We start from the raw sequence: 17,964 nt of genomic DNA on the forward strand, positions 1-17,964 counted from the left end.
ATCTAGTGAGAAATTCATGTCAATAGCAGCTTTATAAACACATTTATTTAGAAAGAAGGGAATTTTGTTTACTTACCGTAAATTCCTTTTCTTCTAGCTCTAATTGGGAGACCCAGACAATTGGGTGTATAGCTACTGCCTCCAGAGGCCACACAAAGTATTACACTTAAAAGTGTAAGGCCCCTCCCCTTCTGCCTATACACCCCCCGTGGGATCACGGGCTCCTCAGTTTTAGTGCAAAAGCAAGAAGGAGGAAAGCCAATAAACTGGTTTAAAGCAAATTCAATCCGAAGGAATATCGGAGAACTGAAACCATTCAACATGAACAACATGTATATACAAAAAAACAGGGGCGGGTGCTGGGTCTCCCAATTAGAGCTAGAAGAAAAGGAATTTACGGTAAGTAAACAAAATTCCCTTCTTCTTTGTCGCTCTATTGGGAGACCCAGACAATTGGGATGTCCAAAAGCAATCCCTGGGTGGGTAAATAATACCTCGTAGTAGAGCCGTAAAACGGCCCCTTCCTACAAGTGGGCAACTGCCGCCTGAAGGACTCGTCTGCCTATGCTGGCATCCGCCGAAGCATAGGCATGCACCTGATAGTGTTTCGTGAAAGTGTGGAGGCTGGACCAGGTAGCCGCCTGACACACATGCTGAGCCGTAGCCTGGTGCCTCAAAGCCCAGGACGCACCCACAGCTCTGGTAGAATGGGCCTTCAGCCCTGAGGGAACCGTAAGCCCCGCAGAACGATAAGCTCGAGAATTGGTTCCTTGATCCACCGAGCCGGGCTTGATTTGGAAGCCTGCGACCCTTTACGCTGGCTAGCGACAAGGACAAGAATGCATCCGAGCGGCGCAGGGGCGCCGTACGATAGATGTAGAGTCTGAGTGTTCTCACCAGATCTAATCAAGTGCAAATCCTTTTCACATTGGTGAACTGGATGAGGACAAACAGAGGGTACGGGGATACCCTGATTGAGATGAAAGGGGGGAAACCACCTTAGAGATAAATTCCGGAACCGGACGCAGAACCCCTTGACCTGGTGAGACACCGGGAAGGGGGCCTTGCACGACAATGCTGCCCGGACAGACACTCTCCGAAGTGAAGTGACTGCCACAAGGAAAACCACTTTCTGCGAAAGGCGTGAGAGGGAAAAAACTCTCATAGGCTCGAATGGTGGTTTCTGAAGAACCATCAGCACTCTGTTCAAATCACAGGGTTCTAACAGTCGTTTGTAAGGAGGGACTAATCGGCAAACCCCCTGCAGGAACGTGCGTACCTGAGGAAGTGTTGCTAGGCGCTTCTGAGAAAATACAGAGAGCGCTGAGATTTGTCCCTTAAGGGAGCCGAGCGACAAACCTTTTTCCAAACCGGATTGCAGGAAGGAAAGAAAGTAGGCAAGGCAAATGGCCAGGGAGAAACTCCCTGAGCAGAGCACCAAGATAAGAATATCTTCCACGTTCTGTGGTAGATCTTGGCAGATGTGGGTTTTCTGGCCTGTCTCATAGTGGTAATGACCTCTTGAGATAACCCTGCAGATGCTAGGATCCAGGACTCAATGGCCACACCGTCAGGTTGAGGGCCGCAGAATTCAGATGGAAAAACGGCCCTTGAGACAGCAAGTCTGGTCGGTCTGGTAGAGCCCACGGTTGGCCTACCGCGAGATGCCACAGATCCGGGTACCACGACCTCGTTGGCCCGTCTGGAGCGACGAGGATGGCGCGGCGGCAGTCGGACCTGATCTTGCGTAACACTCTGGGCAACAGTGCCAGAGGAGGAAACACATAAGGGAGTTGAAACTGCGACCAATCCTGAACTAAGGCGTCTGCCGCCAGAGCTCTGTGATCTTGAGACCGTGCCATGAATGTTGGGACCTTGTTGTTGTGCCGGGACGCCATTAGGTCGACGTCCGGCATCTCCCAGCGGCAACAGATCTCCTGAAACACGTCCGGGTGAAGAGACCATTCCCCTGCGTCCATGCCCTGGCGACTGAGAAAATCTGCTTCCCAGTTTTCTACGCCCGGGATGTGAACTGCGGATATGGTGGAAATTCGGTACTGCTTGCCTTCCAGCCACTGCTGGAAGGCTTGTAGGGCAAGATACACTGCCCTGATTTCCAGAACATTGATCTGAAGGGTGGACTCCTGCTGAGTCCACGTACCTTGAGCCCTGTGGTGGAGAAAAACTGCTCCCCACCCTGACAGACTCGCGTCCGTTGTGACCACCGCCCAGGATGGGGGTAGGAAAGGCTTTCCTTTTGACAATGAGGTGGGAAGAAGCCACTACTGAAGAGAATCCTTGGCCGCCTGAGAAAGGGAGACGTTCCTGTGTAGGGACGTCGACTTCCCGTCCCATTGGCGGAGAATGTCCCATTGTAGTGGACGCAGATGAAACTGCGCGAAAGGGACTGCCTCCATTGCTGCTACCATCTTCCCTAGGAAGTGCATGAGGCGTCTCAAGGGGTGCGACTGGCCCTGAAGGAGAGATTGCACCCCTGTCTGTAGTGAACGCTGTTTGTTCAGCGGAAGCATCACTATCGCTGAGAGAGTATGAAACTCCATGCCAAGATATGTCAGCGATTGGGTCGGGGTCAGATTTGACTTTGAAAAGTTGATGATCCACCCGAAACTCTGGAGAGTCTCCAGTGCAACGTTCAGGCTGTGTTGGCATGCCTCTTGAGAGGGTGCCTTTACAAGTAGATCGTCCAAGTAAGGGATCACAGAGTGACCCTGAGAGTGCAGGACTGCTACTACTGCTGCCATGACCTTGGTGAAGACCCGTGGGGCTGTCGCCAGACCGAAAGGCAGGGCTACGAACTGAAGGTGTTCGTCTCCTATAACGAAGCGTAGAAAAACGCTGGTGCTCTGGAGCAATCGGCACGTGGAGATAAGCATCCATGATGTCTATTGATGCTAGGAAATCTCCTTGAGACATTGAGGCGATGACGGAGCGGAGGGATTCCATCCGGAACCGCCTGGTTTTCACATGCTTGTTGAGCAGTTTTAGGTCCAGAACAGGACGGAAAGACCCGTCCTTTTTTGGCACCACAACAAATTGGAGTAAAAACCGTGACCTTGCTCCTGAAGAGGAACAGGGATCACCACTCCTTCTGCCTTTAGAGAGCACCCGCCTGCAGAAGGGCACCGGCTCGGTCGAGAGGTGGAGAAGTTCTGAAGAATCGAGTCGGAGGACGAGAACTGAACTCTATCCTGTACCCGTGAGACAGAATGTCTCTCACCCAACGGTCTTTGACCTGTGGCAGCCAAATGTCGCCAAAGCGGGAGAGCCTGCCACCGACCGAGGATGCGGAGATAGGAGGCCGAAAGTCATGAGGAAGCCGCCTTGGTAGCGGTTCCTCCGGCTGCCTTCTTTGGGCGTGACTGAGCCCGCCAAGAATCTGAGCTCCTCCGATCCTTTTGAGTCCTTTTGGACGAGGAGAATTGGGACCTGCCCGAGCCTCGAAAGGACCGAAACCTCGACTGTCCCCTCCTCTGTTGGGGTTTGTTAGGTTTGGGCTGGGGTAAGGAAGAATCCTTACCCTTGGACTGTTTAATGATTTCATCCAATCTCTCACCAAACAGTCTGTCACCAGAAAATGGCAAACTGGTTAAGCACTTATTTGGAAGCAGAATCTGCCTTCCCTTCCCTTAACCACAAGGCTCTGCGTAAAACCACGGAGTTGGCGGACGCCACTGCCGTACGGCTCGTAGAGTCCAGGACAGCATTAATAGCGTAAGACGCAAATGCAGACATTTGAGAGGTTAAGGACGCTACTTGCGGAACAGATGTACGTGTGACAGTGTCAATCTGCGCAAGACCAGCTGAAATAGCTTGGAGTGCCCATACAGCTGCGAATGCTGGAGCAAACGACGCGCCGATAGCTTCATAGATGGATTTCAACCAGAGCGCCATCTGTCTGTCAGTGGCATCTTTAAGTGAAGCCCCATCGTCCACTGCAACTATGGATCTAGTCGCAAGCCTGGAGATTGGAGGATCCACCTTTGGACACTGGGTCCAGCACTTGACCACGTCAGGGGGAAAGGGATAACGTGTATCCTTAAGACGTTTGGAGAAACGCTTATCTGGATAAGCGTGGTGTTTGTGAACTGCTTCTCTGAAGTCAGAGTGGTCCAGAAAAGTACTCAATTTACGCTTGGGATACCTGAAATGGAATTTCTCCTGCTGTGAAGCTGACTCCTCCACTGGAGGAGCTGAGGGAGAAATATCCAACATTCCATTGATGGACGCTATAAGATCATTCACTATGGCGTCACCATCAGGGGTATCCAGATTGAGAGCGGTCTCAGGATCAGAATCCTGATCAGCTACCTCTGCCTCATCATACAGAGAGTCCTCCTGCTGGGACCCTGACCAGTGTGATGAAGTCGAGGGCCGCTCCCAGCGAGCTCGCTTAGGCTGTCTGGGACTGTCGTCCGTGTCAGAGCCTTCACCCTGGGATGCATGGGACCCCCCCGGAGCACGGATTTGTTCCAAATGAGGGGGGCCAGGGAGCATTGAATCAACAGTGCCCATGCTCTGAGTTACCGGTCTGGACTGCAAAGTCTCTAGGATTTTAGTCATAGTCAGAGACAATCTATCAGCAAAAACTGCAAACTCCGTCCCTGTCACCTGGACAGTGTTCACAGGTGGTTCTCCTTGGGCCACCTCTAGCAGAGACCCCGGCTGAGCAAGTGCTACAGGGGAGCATTGCACCCAATGGGGGTCAGTGGAACCTGCCGGTAGAACAGCCTCACATGCGGTACAAGCAGCATAGAAAGCCTGTGCCTTGGCACCCTTGTTTTTTGCGGACGACATGCTGTTGTCTAGCCATCTAGGAGGGTATATAGCCAAGAATAGCGACCGTACAGTGCAATGTATAACATACAAGCATAAAGTACAAATGAACACTTCGGCACTAGTGGGGTCAGCACCTCAGGTGCTGCTTACCGCCCGCTCAAAAGCGGGTGTGTGGTCGCCCGAATCCTGTGTCTGGGTCTCCAAGAGCTTGTCTCCCTTCTCCAGCTCAGACTGCACACAGGAATGGCTGCCGGCGTCCTGTGGAGAGGGGCGGGCCGTGGGCATGCCCCAGACAAAGTGCGGGAAACTGGCGTCTCACTGTGCCCAGTGAGGGGGCTGGAGTATGCTAAGCAGACTCCAGCCCTCGGCGCTGACGTTCTGAACAGCGTCCCGCCCTTCCCCTGACTGGCAGGCCTGGGGGCGGGAACGAAACGAAACTAGGCCGCAAAAGCCGGGGACTCGATTTATACGCGCGGCCGTCGTATAAGCACGGCCAGCGCGGAAGTCCCTGGCGCACCACAAGTCCCAGCCGCGCCACAGTGTAAAAACAGCCAGCAGCGGCCGGCGCGGCAGTTCCTAATACATAAACTCACTCAGCTAAGCTGCAGTGAGTAATAGCACAAGCGCTCCGCGCTGTTGTCCCCGGCGCACTAACACACCCAGCATGCTGGTGTGTGTGTGCGCGATTTGTACGGGGACACAGAGTACCTTAATGTAGCAGGGCCCTGTCCCTGACGATACTCAGCTCCATATCCAGCAGGTTCTCCGGGTCTGTGGATGGAGCACGGTCTCAGTGCCTGGAGACCGGTAAGATCCCACTTCACCCAGAGCCCTGAGGGGGATGGGGAAGGAAAGCAGCATGTGGGCTCCAGCCTCCGTACCCGCAATGGATACCTCAACCTTAACAAACACCGCCGACAAGAGTGGGGTGAGAAGGGAGCATGCTGGGGGCCCTATATGGGCCCACTTTTCTTCCATCCGACATAGTCAGCAGCTGCTGCTGACTAAAAACAGTGGAGCTATGCGTGGATGTCTGACCTCCTTCGCACAAAGCATGAAAACTGAGGAGCCCGTGATCCCACGGTGGGTGTATAGGCAGAAGGGGAGGGGCCTTACACTTTTAAGTGTAATACTTTGTGTGGCCTCCGGAGGCAGTAGCTATACATCCAATTGTCTGGGTCTCCCAATAGAGCGACAAAGAAATGGGTGATATGTTTACTACTTACGTCACCTTCTGTGTGTGTGTGTGTGTGTGTGTGTGTGTGCGTGCATGTGTGTGCACGATGTGTGTGTATGTATATGTATATATATATATATATATATCTAATATATATATATAATTATTATAATGCTGATCCCATCCTTCTGTCCACAGCCGGGTGCGAACAGTTTGATTGCCTAAAGGGCCTTTTTTTTTTTTTAGCCACTGCACAACCAACTGGGGCCTCATGTATGATAATGGCCTCCCAGTAAGTTTCTTCTTGTTGCCTATAGCAACCAGAGTGCATCTTTCAGCATTAAAGCTGCTGAGGTAAAGTGAAATTTGTTCTCTCATTGGTTGCTATGGATAACTAGACCTTTACCAAGCGTAACCAATAACCTTCTATTCACTATATAACACTGAATGCGTCCTTCTGTCCGAAGCCAAGCCGGCGTGTGCGCAGTGCTGTGTTCACGTCAACATAGCACTGCTCACTCGCTGCCCATGATCTCCGCCCTCCCACGCTAGCGTCATGGTGAGGGAGCGCGAGGCGAATAACCGCTCGCCTACCCCATAAACGTCATGGCTGTACACAGGCCGCTGACCGTCACGCTGTGGTGTAGGGCACGGGCTGTGGAGCAGGGAACAGGCTGTGTGGGTTGTGGTTGCAGGATGTAGCAGGGGTTTGGCTTCTGCACCGGGGAGTGCGTGGTCTCCATGGAGGCTGCACAGTGCTGTGTGTATAAAGAGGCCAGCATTGATGTCTTAGAGCAGGACCCCCGCACAGCAGGAGGTGGATTAGCTTCTGAAGTCGGATCAAAAGAGTGGGGCTCGGGTCACAGACGTCACTGCAGCGACCACAAGGGTGTGCGCTACTGCTCTCTGTTATCTGCCATACACACACAAATACGGCCAATTCACTGACGTCACCTGCGCCGACCACCACACGCAGCTGCTCTCTATTATATGCCAATACGTTCATTCATTCATTCACTATATAACGCTGAACGCGCACTTCTGTCCCAATCTGGGATCGAAACGTTTTACCAGTGCCATGTTATGTTCACGTTGTAGTTCAATTCTTCAATAAAATGGCTCCATCTACAGCGCAACTGTGCCGCCCCAGCAGCGGATCGGACCGCTCGGATCCGGGGATAGTGTCCATTCGTGGCTCGAGGGTCTCTGGACCCAGGGGCTTAGGGGCCACACTCTAAAGTAAAAGGGGGGATATTTACAGGGGAGTTATAGTTTGTGACGCCACCCGTGGTGTGCGATAATGGGGATACCGGCGCTGCTGTTAGGAGTACCCGGGGTGATGGAACGGGGCAGCAAGGTGTCGTTGCGTAGGGGTAGGCCCTGGGACTCTGGATGGTGCTATTGGGTGCCGTGAAGGTGAAATCATTCAGGTACTCACTCAGTCAATAAGAAGACGCTGACAACCGGGTAAACCAAGTCTGTGGGTGCCGCTGCCTCTCAAGGGGAGCTCGTCCGGGTGCTGTCCCCTGCAGTGCTGCCTGGTGATCCGTGACCTGCCTCCTGGCACAAAGTGTAAATTCACCGTAGTGGCCCATTAGTCTGGAACTTGCTGGGCCCCGCTCCCCACTATGGCTAAGTGTGGGAGCCTGCTCTCAGGGCTCACACTTGGGATTTTAGTGGGCCACTTGTATGGAAGGTCCTATCCCCCTCGTTGCGCTAGTGCCCCGATTCTGGAGCTACTGGGAATAGTCCATAAAGGCTCCGTTCTCCTCAGGCTAATTGCCAGGTTGCCTGGAGCTTCTCCCCAACCTAGGGTCCATGTACCCCGCCGTGCCTTCGGTCCCGGACCGGTGATAGGACCATGCTGCTGACCGTCCTCTTTGACAGGTCCCAGGCACCTAGCCTCAATCCCCTGCGACCGGGGATCCGACTCCTCTAGGTCCAGACCACCGTCTGCAACCTAGTAAGCTTCTCCTGTGAGCCACTACTCCCACCCTCCTCCACTTTACGACCCCACTTCACTTCTCCTTCCGTTACTCCTCACCTCCCCTTCCTGAGCTCTACGTGGGTGACCCTATTCCGCACAAACCGCCCACTGGTGTGTCTGGTGGGTGTGGTGCAGGGTGTATCTAAGATTTGATTTGCTGTTGGAGGCAGCACTTTAAAGGCTCTGTCACACACACAGATAAATCTGTGGTAGATCTGTGGTAGATCTGTGGTAGATCTGTGGTAGATCTGTGGTTGCAGTGAAATTGTGGACAATCAGTGCCAGGTTTGTGGCTGTGTACAAATGGAACAATATGTCCATGATTTCACTGCAACCACAGATCTGCCAAAGATTTATCTGTGTGTGTGACGGGGCCTTAAGATGGGGACCCAGAACCATTTGAATACTGCACTAAAGAGAGAGCGTGCAGTACCCTGTGACGACCTGATAGTCCAGGGGCGTCAAACAACCATTTTATTGAAGACACTGTCTCTGTGAAAAGCATCAGTCACCAGTTTGTTTCAGATGATATTCACAGACAGTGTCTTCAATAAAATGGCGGCGGAGTTGGACGTGTGCACGTGGCCTTAATGTCCCAGTCTCTTCTTTCCAGTGGCTACGTTTTCCAGTCCCTGTGTTCCAGTGTAGATCTTTACTAGACACTTGAGATACAATAATTCTCAGATGTAATTATAATTTGACGCCTGGCAATCACCCACTCCTGGTATGGTTTTGTGATTTAAAGCACCACTTCAGTGTTATTTATATTTTTTTTTTCAGGGCTGGAGTGGCACTTTTAATCTAAGTTCCCTGTCCCTACTAATATACTCATCCTCCGGCATCTTCACCTTTTACCAATGCCACTATGGTCCTGCAGCGCCATCTTGTGACTGCAACTTGTGACTGACCGGATGTCAGAAGTTACGTCACAAGAGCGCAATACAAGTCTATGAGGGCCAGAGCAAGGCTCTTATAGAGTTTTATTACTAGTGACCTCCAGCAGCTCCATGAAACACTGGAGCTGCCGGCAGATCACAAAGTGGAGAAGACCGATGAGATCGGCGCTGATAACAGATGAAAACAGCGGCAGATTTAAGCACCACTCCAGCAATAAAATAAAAAAAACACTGCAGTGGTGCTTTAATCCGAGAGACTTAAGGCCCTGTTACACGCAACGACGTATCTAACGATATATCCCCGGGGTCACGGATTCCGTGACGCACATCCGGTGTCGTTAGCGACATCGTTGTGTGTAACAGCTCCGAGCGAGTGTTAGCGATCAAAAATACTCACCTTATCGTTGACACGTCGTTCATTTTCATAAAATTGTTGCTGTTGCAGGACGCTGGTTGTTCGTCATTCCCGAGGCAGCACACATCGCTACGTGTGACACCTCGGGAACGACGAACTACAGCTTACCTGCGGCCGCCGGCAACGAGGAAGGAAGGAGGTGGGCGGGATGTTACGGCCGCTCATCTCCTCCCCTCCACTTCTATTGGACGGCCGTTTAGTGACGTCGCTGTGACGCCGCACGAACCGCCCCCTTAGAAAGGAGGCGGTTCGCCGGTCACAGCGACGTCGCTAGGCAGGTAAGTCCGTGTGACGGCTCAGAACGACATTGTGCACCACGGGCAGCGATTTGCCCGTGACGCACAACCGACGGGGACGGGTACGCTCGCTAGCGATATCGCTGCGTGTGACGGGACCTTTAGATGAATGTAGAGGGGTTGAGTTCTCAGTGGCAGATTTGGCCCCCAATTTTTCCCATATGGCCTTTGGCTGTTGTCCCCCTCCGATCTGCGGATCTTATTTTCCTGTAGCTCCCCTTGGTATCTCTGTTTAGATCCTCACGATGCCCTACAGGGGGTCACATCCACCGAGAGGCTCCAGGCCGGTGACTCCAGGTCACCCGAGGTGACTCTTGTTTTTGCACACAGACATTTCTTAGTGGATTTAAGCACATTCCTTCTATAACCCTCCTCCATTTCCAGTAGTTATCTCCTGTCCAAACATCTTGTGCCTTCACCCTGATAATCCCCAGCAGTTTCCAAACTATCTGATCTAGGCCGTGCCAGGCTTGGTGACCTCCAGGCACGGTGCAGCTCTGCTGCTGGGTCGGCAATTCAAAGACCAGCTGGATGGAGGAGAAAAAAAAAAGTCTGCCTGGGTCCTGTGCCAAAAAACATCCCAGACAGTGACATGAGCTGCCGAGCGGGCGCAGCCGGAGGGGGGAGCTGCCTCTGCACATGGAGCCACTGTGCCCCCAGTTTACAATATGATACAAAGGAACAATGAAGGGCAGGGGCCGATCATGTCAATGTCTGACCCAGATATTCTGTGATGGAAGACACCAATGACCTCCCCAATCTCCGTAATCGAAGAGCGACCGGCATCGAGTCATTGTTACGTACCTATAATATAATGTAGCACTGCATAATGGGGTTTGTAGTGCTGTAGTCGTTGTCATGATAGGGTTAGATGCACCAACTCTGAATACGGTATCATACATGATAGAATGAGATACATGGCTCGGTCAATACTACCACACATGGCAGGATGAGATACACAACTCTACAGACGGTATCACACATGATAGGATGAGAAACAAGGCTCAGGAGAAAGTATAACCCATGATAGGATGAGATACACAGCTCAGCAGACAGTATCACACATGATCGGATGAGATACACAGCTCAGCAGACAGTATCACACATGATCGGATGAGATACACAGCTCAGCAGGCAGTATCACACATGATCGGATGAGATGCTCAGCAGGCAGTATCACACATGATAGGATGAGATACACAGCTCAGCAGGCAGTATCACACATGATAGGATGAGATACACAGCTCAGCAGATAGTATCACACATGATCGGATGAGATACACAGCTCAGCAGGCAGTATCACACATGATCGGATGAGATGCTCAGCAGGCAGTATCACACATGATCGGATGAGATACACAGCTCAGCAGGCAGTATCACACATGATAGGATGAGATACACAGCTCAGCAGACAGTATCACACATGATCGGATGAGATACACAGCTCAGCAGGCAGTATCACACATAATAGGATGAGATACACAGCTCAGGAGACAGTATCACACATGATCGGATGAGATACACTGCTCAGGAGACAATATCACACATGATCGGATGAGATACACAGCTCAGCAGTCAGTATCACACATGATAGGATGAGATACATAGCTCAGCAGTCAGTATCACACATGATAGGATGAGATACATAGCTCAGCAGTCAGTATCACACATGATAGGATTAGATATACCGCTCAGCAGACAGTATCACACAGGATAGGATGAGATACACAGCTCAGCAGTCAGTATCACACATGATAGGATTAGATGCTCAGCAGACAGTATCACACAGGATGGAATTAGATACACAGCTCAGCAGACAGTATCACACATGATAGGATTAGATACACAGCTCAACAGTGATACAATGTGATAAAATGAATGAAAGGTAACGTTCAGATCAGTCTATGGATCCTTTTTTATCGTTTATTTCATCTCTCCAGGTCCATGGGAAATGTGTGTGCCAACATAACACAGCAGGGCCGCACTGTGAAAAGTGTGCCCCGATGTACAATGACGTCCCGTGGAGGCCGGGAGATGGGAGAACTGGAGCCCCCAATGAGTGCAAACGTAAGTGTGAAGAGAAAGCACAGAGCAGATGGTCAGACACGAGATGGACGGACACAGAGGAGCGAGATGGACGGACACAGAGGAGCGAGATGGACGGACACAGAGGAGCGAGATGGACGGACACAGAGGAGCGAGATGGACGGACACAGAGGAGCGAGATGGACGGACACAGAGGAGCGAGATGGACGGACACAGAGGAGCGAGATGGACGGACACAGAGGAGCGAGATGGACGGACACAGAGGAGCTGCCACGTTTTGGTTGCCACCATGATCACATCTCATCTTTCTCTCCTGTGTCCACGTCTAGGCTGTCGGTGCCACAATCACGCTGTCAGCTGTCACTTTGATCCAGGCGTCTGGCTGTCCTCTGGAAAGAAAAGTGGAGGAGTTTGTGAAAACTGCCAGCACAATACAGAAGGGCACCGTTGCCAGAGATGCAGGGCGGGCTACTACCGGGACCCCAGTGAGCCCATCAGCTCCCCCTTAGTGTGCAAAGGTAGGTCCAGCAATATACCAAAGCGAAGAACAATGGGCTCCTGGCTACTTAAAGGCACCTGAATTCATAGCCATCCATGGTGGTGCCTATAGTTATCCACCCATCTCTAATGGTCGGACCCCCTCTAATAGGTAAGATGTGACATAGAGGTGTCTCTTGTAAACAGCCCCTTTAAAATACGAGCTCGGCAAGCGTGTGCCATCATGCATTAATGAGCAATTTATCTCATCGTCTTGTGCCAGGAAAAAAAAAGTCCATAAAAATGCGCAGAACTGCCAGTTTAGATGCCACATACCCAGCGTATCAGACACAAAGAAAAGGGGGATAAAAGACGGCCGTCCGCCCGACACACACCTGCCCTTCAGCTACAACATAACACCGGATTCCTGGGTTTTGATATAGTGTGATATGATTCATTTGGAGCTGGGATTTTCACCGAGAGCCGGGCATTACTCTTCACGGGGGCCGTAATGCCAGTCCATTGTTCTGTTAAGCCTCTGTCTCCTTCTGTGATACATCTGGGGCATTAGCAGTGCTCATTCAATTATATCTTGGCTCTTTTTTTTCTAGTCCCATAATCCGGCGTGCCTGTGTATGCAAAGCACAGCTGTGAGAGGGCGAGGAGAAACCCGTTCTATTTAAATAGCTGAATTGTGTTCAACCAACCTGATGCCAGGGTACAATTAAAAGGACACAGCCTAAAATCTATCTCCTCTCTAATTAATGAGCAGTGGAATGCAATCTGGTGTAAAATTATATAATTACTGGAATACTGCCCCTATGTACAAGAATGTAACTACTATAATACTGCCCCTATGTACAAGAATATAACTACTATAATACTGCCCCTATGTACAAGAATATAACTACTTTAATACTGCCCCTATGTACAAGAAAATAACTACTATAATACTGCCCCTATGTACAAGAATATAACTACTTTAATACTGCCCCTATGTACAAGAATATAACTACTATAATACTGCCCCTATGTACAAGAATATAACTACTATAATGCTGTCTCCAATGCACAAGAATATAACTACTATAATACTGCTCCTATGTGGAAGAATATAACTATTATAATACTACTCCTATGTACAAGAATATAACTACTATAATACTGCTCCTATGTGGAAGAATATAACTACTATAATACTGCCCCTATGTACAAGAATATAACTACTATAATACTGCCCCTATTTACAAGAATGTAACTTCCATAATATTGCCCCCTATGCAGAAGAATATAACTACTATAATACTGTCCTTATGTACAAGAATGTAACTACTATAATACTGCCCCTATGTACAAGAATGTAACTACTATATTAATGCTCCTATGAGCAAGAATATAACTACTATAATACTGCCTCCTATGTACAAGAATATAACTACTATAATACTGCCTCCTATGTACAAGAATATAGCTACTATAATACTGCCCCCTATGTACAAGAATATAGCTACTATAATACTGCCCCCTATGTACAAGACTATAAATACTATAATACTGCTCCTATGTACAAGAATATAACTACTATAATACTGCCCCTATGTACAAGAATATAACTACTATAATACTGTCCCTATGTACAAGAATATAACTACTATAATACTGTCCCTATGTACAAGAATTTTACTGCTATAATACTGCCATTGTATAATGATTTGTATCCTAATTCTCATCTTCACTATAACAGAATGTCCCTGTAATACTATTGGGTCTGTGAATGAAACGCTGAACAAAAGTTGGAAGTGTAACCCCAAAACTGGTTTCTGTTACTGCAAACCCGGTGTGGCCGGTCCACACTGCGATCACTGCTTGATGGGATACTGGGGATTTGGAGACAATGGCTGCCGACCATGTGACTGTGCGAGAGAATGTGACCCAGACACGGGGGAATGTCGCATCAGGTATCATGAATTTTTCATATCATTTGATAATATAAATGACCTCACGATATTGTAAATTCCACTGATGATGTCACCCATCGTTCTGCAGCAATAACAATGAGCATTATTTAAACATTCCTATTGGTGGACGGATTCCTGATATCATAGACACGCCAACCAATGACAGTGAAGACGACTGGAAGTGGACAAGTGAACAGGGCTTTTCCGCTCTGCGACATCCAGGTAACCGCTGCGGACAGTGAAAAGTAACAGTCTACAGCTCGAAGGTACAAAATATCTTCTCTTAAAGGGAAAGTTCACTTAGAAATAACAGTCTAGAAGTGCAGTTTCCACATCTTATCTTTCACATAGTTTTCCATTATTTGGAAATATGTCTGGTTATAAAGTGATATATCTTTTGCTGCAATAAAACTGTATAGCTAGGTAGATTTCCAAAGATGTACTGTCACTTTAAAAGATGTTGGTACTTGGCGGCACTATTTATACCATCATAAATAACCCTCTAGATGTTTTAGATTGCTAAACCCAGCACTGCTGCCAGTCATGCTGTTACTTGTAGTCCTCCACAGGTGCCAGATCACAGCTTTGCCCTAATATTCATTTGGCCGACATCTTGAATTCTCTTTTTTCATGTAACTGGCACATCATGTGCGTCCTCCAGAGAAGTGTGTGTGCAAGGAGCGGATGCTGGGGAGCATAACGGATTTCTGCCAGATGAAATATGCGTACGGTAAGTGGGAGATCGGATGTTACCGCGCTCACCAGATCCTAACGATAGTAAAATAATGTTTTGTACTTGATAAATCCTCAAAATTTTTAACTCGAGAACATTAAAATGTTACATTTGATTCACCTGGAATCTGAAACCTTTATAAATATCTCATTATTGTCTAATACTCCATTCACACCCAAAGCTGCATTCACAATTCCACAAAGCAACTTTTCTTCACTACACAATGAAGCACATACCTTAAGAGTGTAGGTGTGACCACCCATAATGCACTGCTCACCGATAACCTGTAGAATTCTGAATGCAGCTTTGGATGTGAGTGGAGAAAAAAAATACGCCATATCACTTTCATACCATTTAGATCCATTTTTGTTTACTTTGACAGTCATAAAGGCAAGGATTTTGTCAGCACACGACAAAGGAACTCACGCAGAAGTTGTGGTTAAAGTAAGAAAAATACTCAAATCTGGTAAAGTGAAAATTAATAGGAACAACCGGAGCATCTATCCTGAATCATGGACCAATCGTGGCTGCACGTGCCCTATCCTTAACCCAGGTAGCATAAAATATTAAAAAAGAAAAAAAAAAAAGCGAAAAAAATGAAAAATTGGGGATGTCTGCAGCCACCACTAGGGGGAGCTCCTGCATACAGAGATACATGATAAGATTCTGTCTGCAGCCACCACTAGGGGGAGCTCCTTGTATACAGAGATACATGATAAGATTCTGTCTGCAGCCACCACTAGGGGGAGCTCCTGCATACAGAGATACATGATAAGATTCTGTCTGCAGCCATCACTAGGGGGAGCTCCTGTATACAGAGATACATGATAAAATTCTGTCTGTAGTCACCACTAGGGGGAGCTCCCTGTATACAGAGATACATGATGAGATTCTGTCTGCAGCCACCACTAGGGGGAACTCCCTGTATACAGAGATACATGGTAAGATTCTGTCTGTAGTCACCACTAGGGGAAGCTCCCTGTATACAGAGATACATGATGAGATTCTGTCTGCAGCCATCACTAGGGGGAACTCCCTGTATACAGAGATACATGATAAGATTCTGTCTGCAGTCACCACTAGGGGGAGCTCCCTGTATAGAGAGATACATGATAAGATTCTGTCTGCAGTCATCACTAGGGGGAGCTCCCTGTATACAGAGATACATGATAAGATTCTGTCTGCAGTCACCACTAGGGGAAGCTCCCTGCATACAGAGATACATGATAAGATTCTGTCTGCAGTCACCACTAGGGGGAGCTCCCTGTATACAGAGATACATGGTAAGATTCTGTCTGCAGTCACCACTAGGGGGAGCTCCCTGTATACAGAGATACATGATAAGATTCTGTCTGCAGCCACCACTAGGGGGAGCTCCCTGTATACAGAGATACATGGTAAGATTCTGTCTGCAGCCACCACTAGGGGGAGCTCCCTGTATACAGAGATACATGGTAAGATTCTGTCTGCAGCCACCACTAGGGGGAGCTCCCTGTATACAGAGATACATGGTAAGATTCTCTCTGCAGCCACCACTAGGGGGAGCTCCCTGTATATAGAGATACATGATAAGATTCTGTCTGCAGCCACCACGAGGGGGAGCCCTCTGTATACAGAGATATATAAGATGCTTTCTGTCTGCAACCACCACTAGGGGGAGCTCCAGGCATACAGAGATATGTGATAACATTCTGTCTGCTGCCACCACTAGGGGGAGCTCCCTGTATACAGAGATACTTGATAACATTCTGTCTGCAGTCACCACTAGGGGGAGCTCCCTGTATACAGAGATACATGATAAGATTGTGTCTTCAGCCACCACTAGGGGGAGCGCCCTGTACACAGAGATACATGATAAGATTCTGTCTGCAGCCATCACTAGGGGAGCTCCCTGTGTACAGATACATGATAAGATTGTGTCTTCATCCACCACTAGGGGGAGCTCCCTGTAGACAGAAGCATACGGATCCCATAATGAGTTTACTCACCCTAGTGGTGGCTGCAGGCAAAACAATTGTATCATGTAAGTACACTATGTGCATGCAGAAGGTTTGGAGGTTTGTACGAGGATAACTGACTTATGTGAAAATGATGAAACTGTAAGTAGAATGGAAATTTTCCAACCTCAAAATGATGCAAAAGACATATTTAAGATCTGCAAGAATACACAGGGGTTGCTATGCGCTCATTCAAAAGCTACAAAGGGCGTAGAATCTGGTGGGCACAGGGTCATGCCACAGTCTCATCCAGTACTTAAAGGGTCAAGACTGGCAGCCCTGCAGTGAATGGCAACGTTTCATTCTCTCCCAGAAATTGCTGACGGACACAGTGCCCTTTCTGTTCGGGACAGGTCTGGCCTGTTTGGGACACAAGATCAGTTGCTTCTGTCTCTTGTCCAAAAGTCTCATTCACAAGTGGAACTGAATAAATCAAGCTGTTCATGTGCAGTTCGGACAGGGCAGCTGCTGGGGCACCGGAGGTGGCAGACACTGGACATCGTATGCCTAATTCTGATGGTTTATCCTGGTGTCAGATAGTGAGGGATTTTCCTGGATATATACTGATACACTTTAGGGAATAACAAATTGTTAGTTTGTGAGAAGACACGAGGCTGGAGAGACTTCGGACTTCTTCCTTTGGAGGATCCTAAACGTCTGGATATTTTTTGACCAGCCCTTATCGTTTAGTGGCACATGTAATACCTCATTCGTTCTAATGCCTCAATCTGATGGGGTGTTATGGCACCAATTCACTTTTACTTTGCAAAATTAGTGGTACTTTTCCTCCTTACGTTAATTGCAATCACTGAATGGGACTATTCTTGTTAATAACTGAAGATCACATACACAGAACAGCTTTTATGTGAAAAGGACAATCCCAGAAATTCTGAATTTATATTAACCCAAATTAAACTACCGTTCAAAAGTTTGGGGTCACCCAGACAATTTTGTCTTTTCCATGAAAAATCATACTTTTTATTTATCAAATGAGTTGCATAATGAATAGAAAATATCATCCAGACAGTGACGAGGTTAGAAATAATGATTTTTACTTGTCGGTCTTGGAAATCGCCAAGGCCTGGCCGCCGGAGAGTGGTTTCTCCACCCAGAAGTGTTCCCACACATCTGCACTTACTGGAGTACACCAGATGTGGATCTAATGACCTCAAGGTTGAACGCAAA

At 48.6% G+C, this 17,964-nt stretch overlaps 1 protein-coding gene across 3 annotated transcripts in view; it reads left to right on the top strand.

Annotated features, from left to right (window-relative positions):
* Positions 1 to 17,964, top strand: part of LOC142249725 (netrin-4-like) — a 99,939-nt gene that overhangs the window by 71,172 nt on the left and 10,803 nt on the right. For all 3 annotated transcript variants that reach the window (XM_075321550.1, XM_075321548.1, XM_075321549.1), the window contains exons 4-9: positions 11,509 to 11,635; positions 11,944 to 12,132; positions 13,836 to 14,049; positions 14,138 to 14,271; positions 14,711 to 14,779; positions 15,165 to 15,335. In XM_075321550.1, the coding sequence (XP_075177665.1) occupies positions 11,509 to 11,635; positions 11,944 to 12,132; positions 13,836 to 14,049; positions 14,138 to 14,271; positions 14,711 to 14,779; positions 15,165 to 15,335 (904 nt within the window). The remainder of the gene's footprint in view (positions 1 to 11,508; positions 11,636 to 11,943; positions 12,133 to 13,835; positions 14,050 to 14,137; positions 14,272 to 14,710; positions 14,780 to 15,164; positions 15,336 to 17,964) is intronic.

This window comes from Anomaloglossus baeobatrachus, chromosome 8, assembly GCF_048569485.1.
Source record: "Anomaloglossus baeobatrachus isolate aAnoBae1 chromosome 8, aAnoBae1.hap1, whole genome shotgun sequence".
NCBI classification, from domain to species: Eukaryota; Metazoa; Chordata; class Amphibia; order Anura; family Aromobatidae; genus Anomaloglossus; species Anomaloglossus baeobatrachus.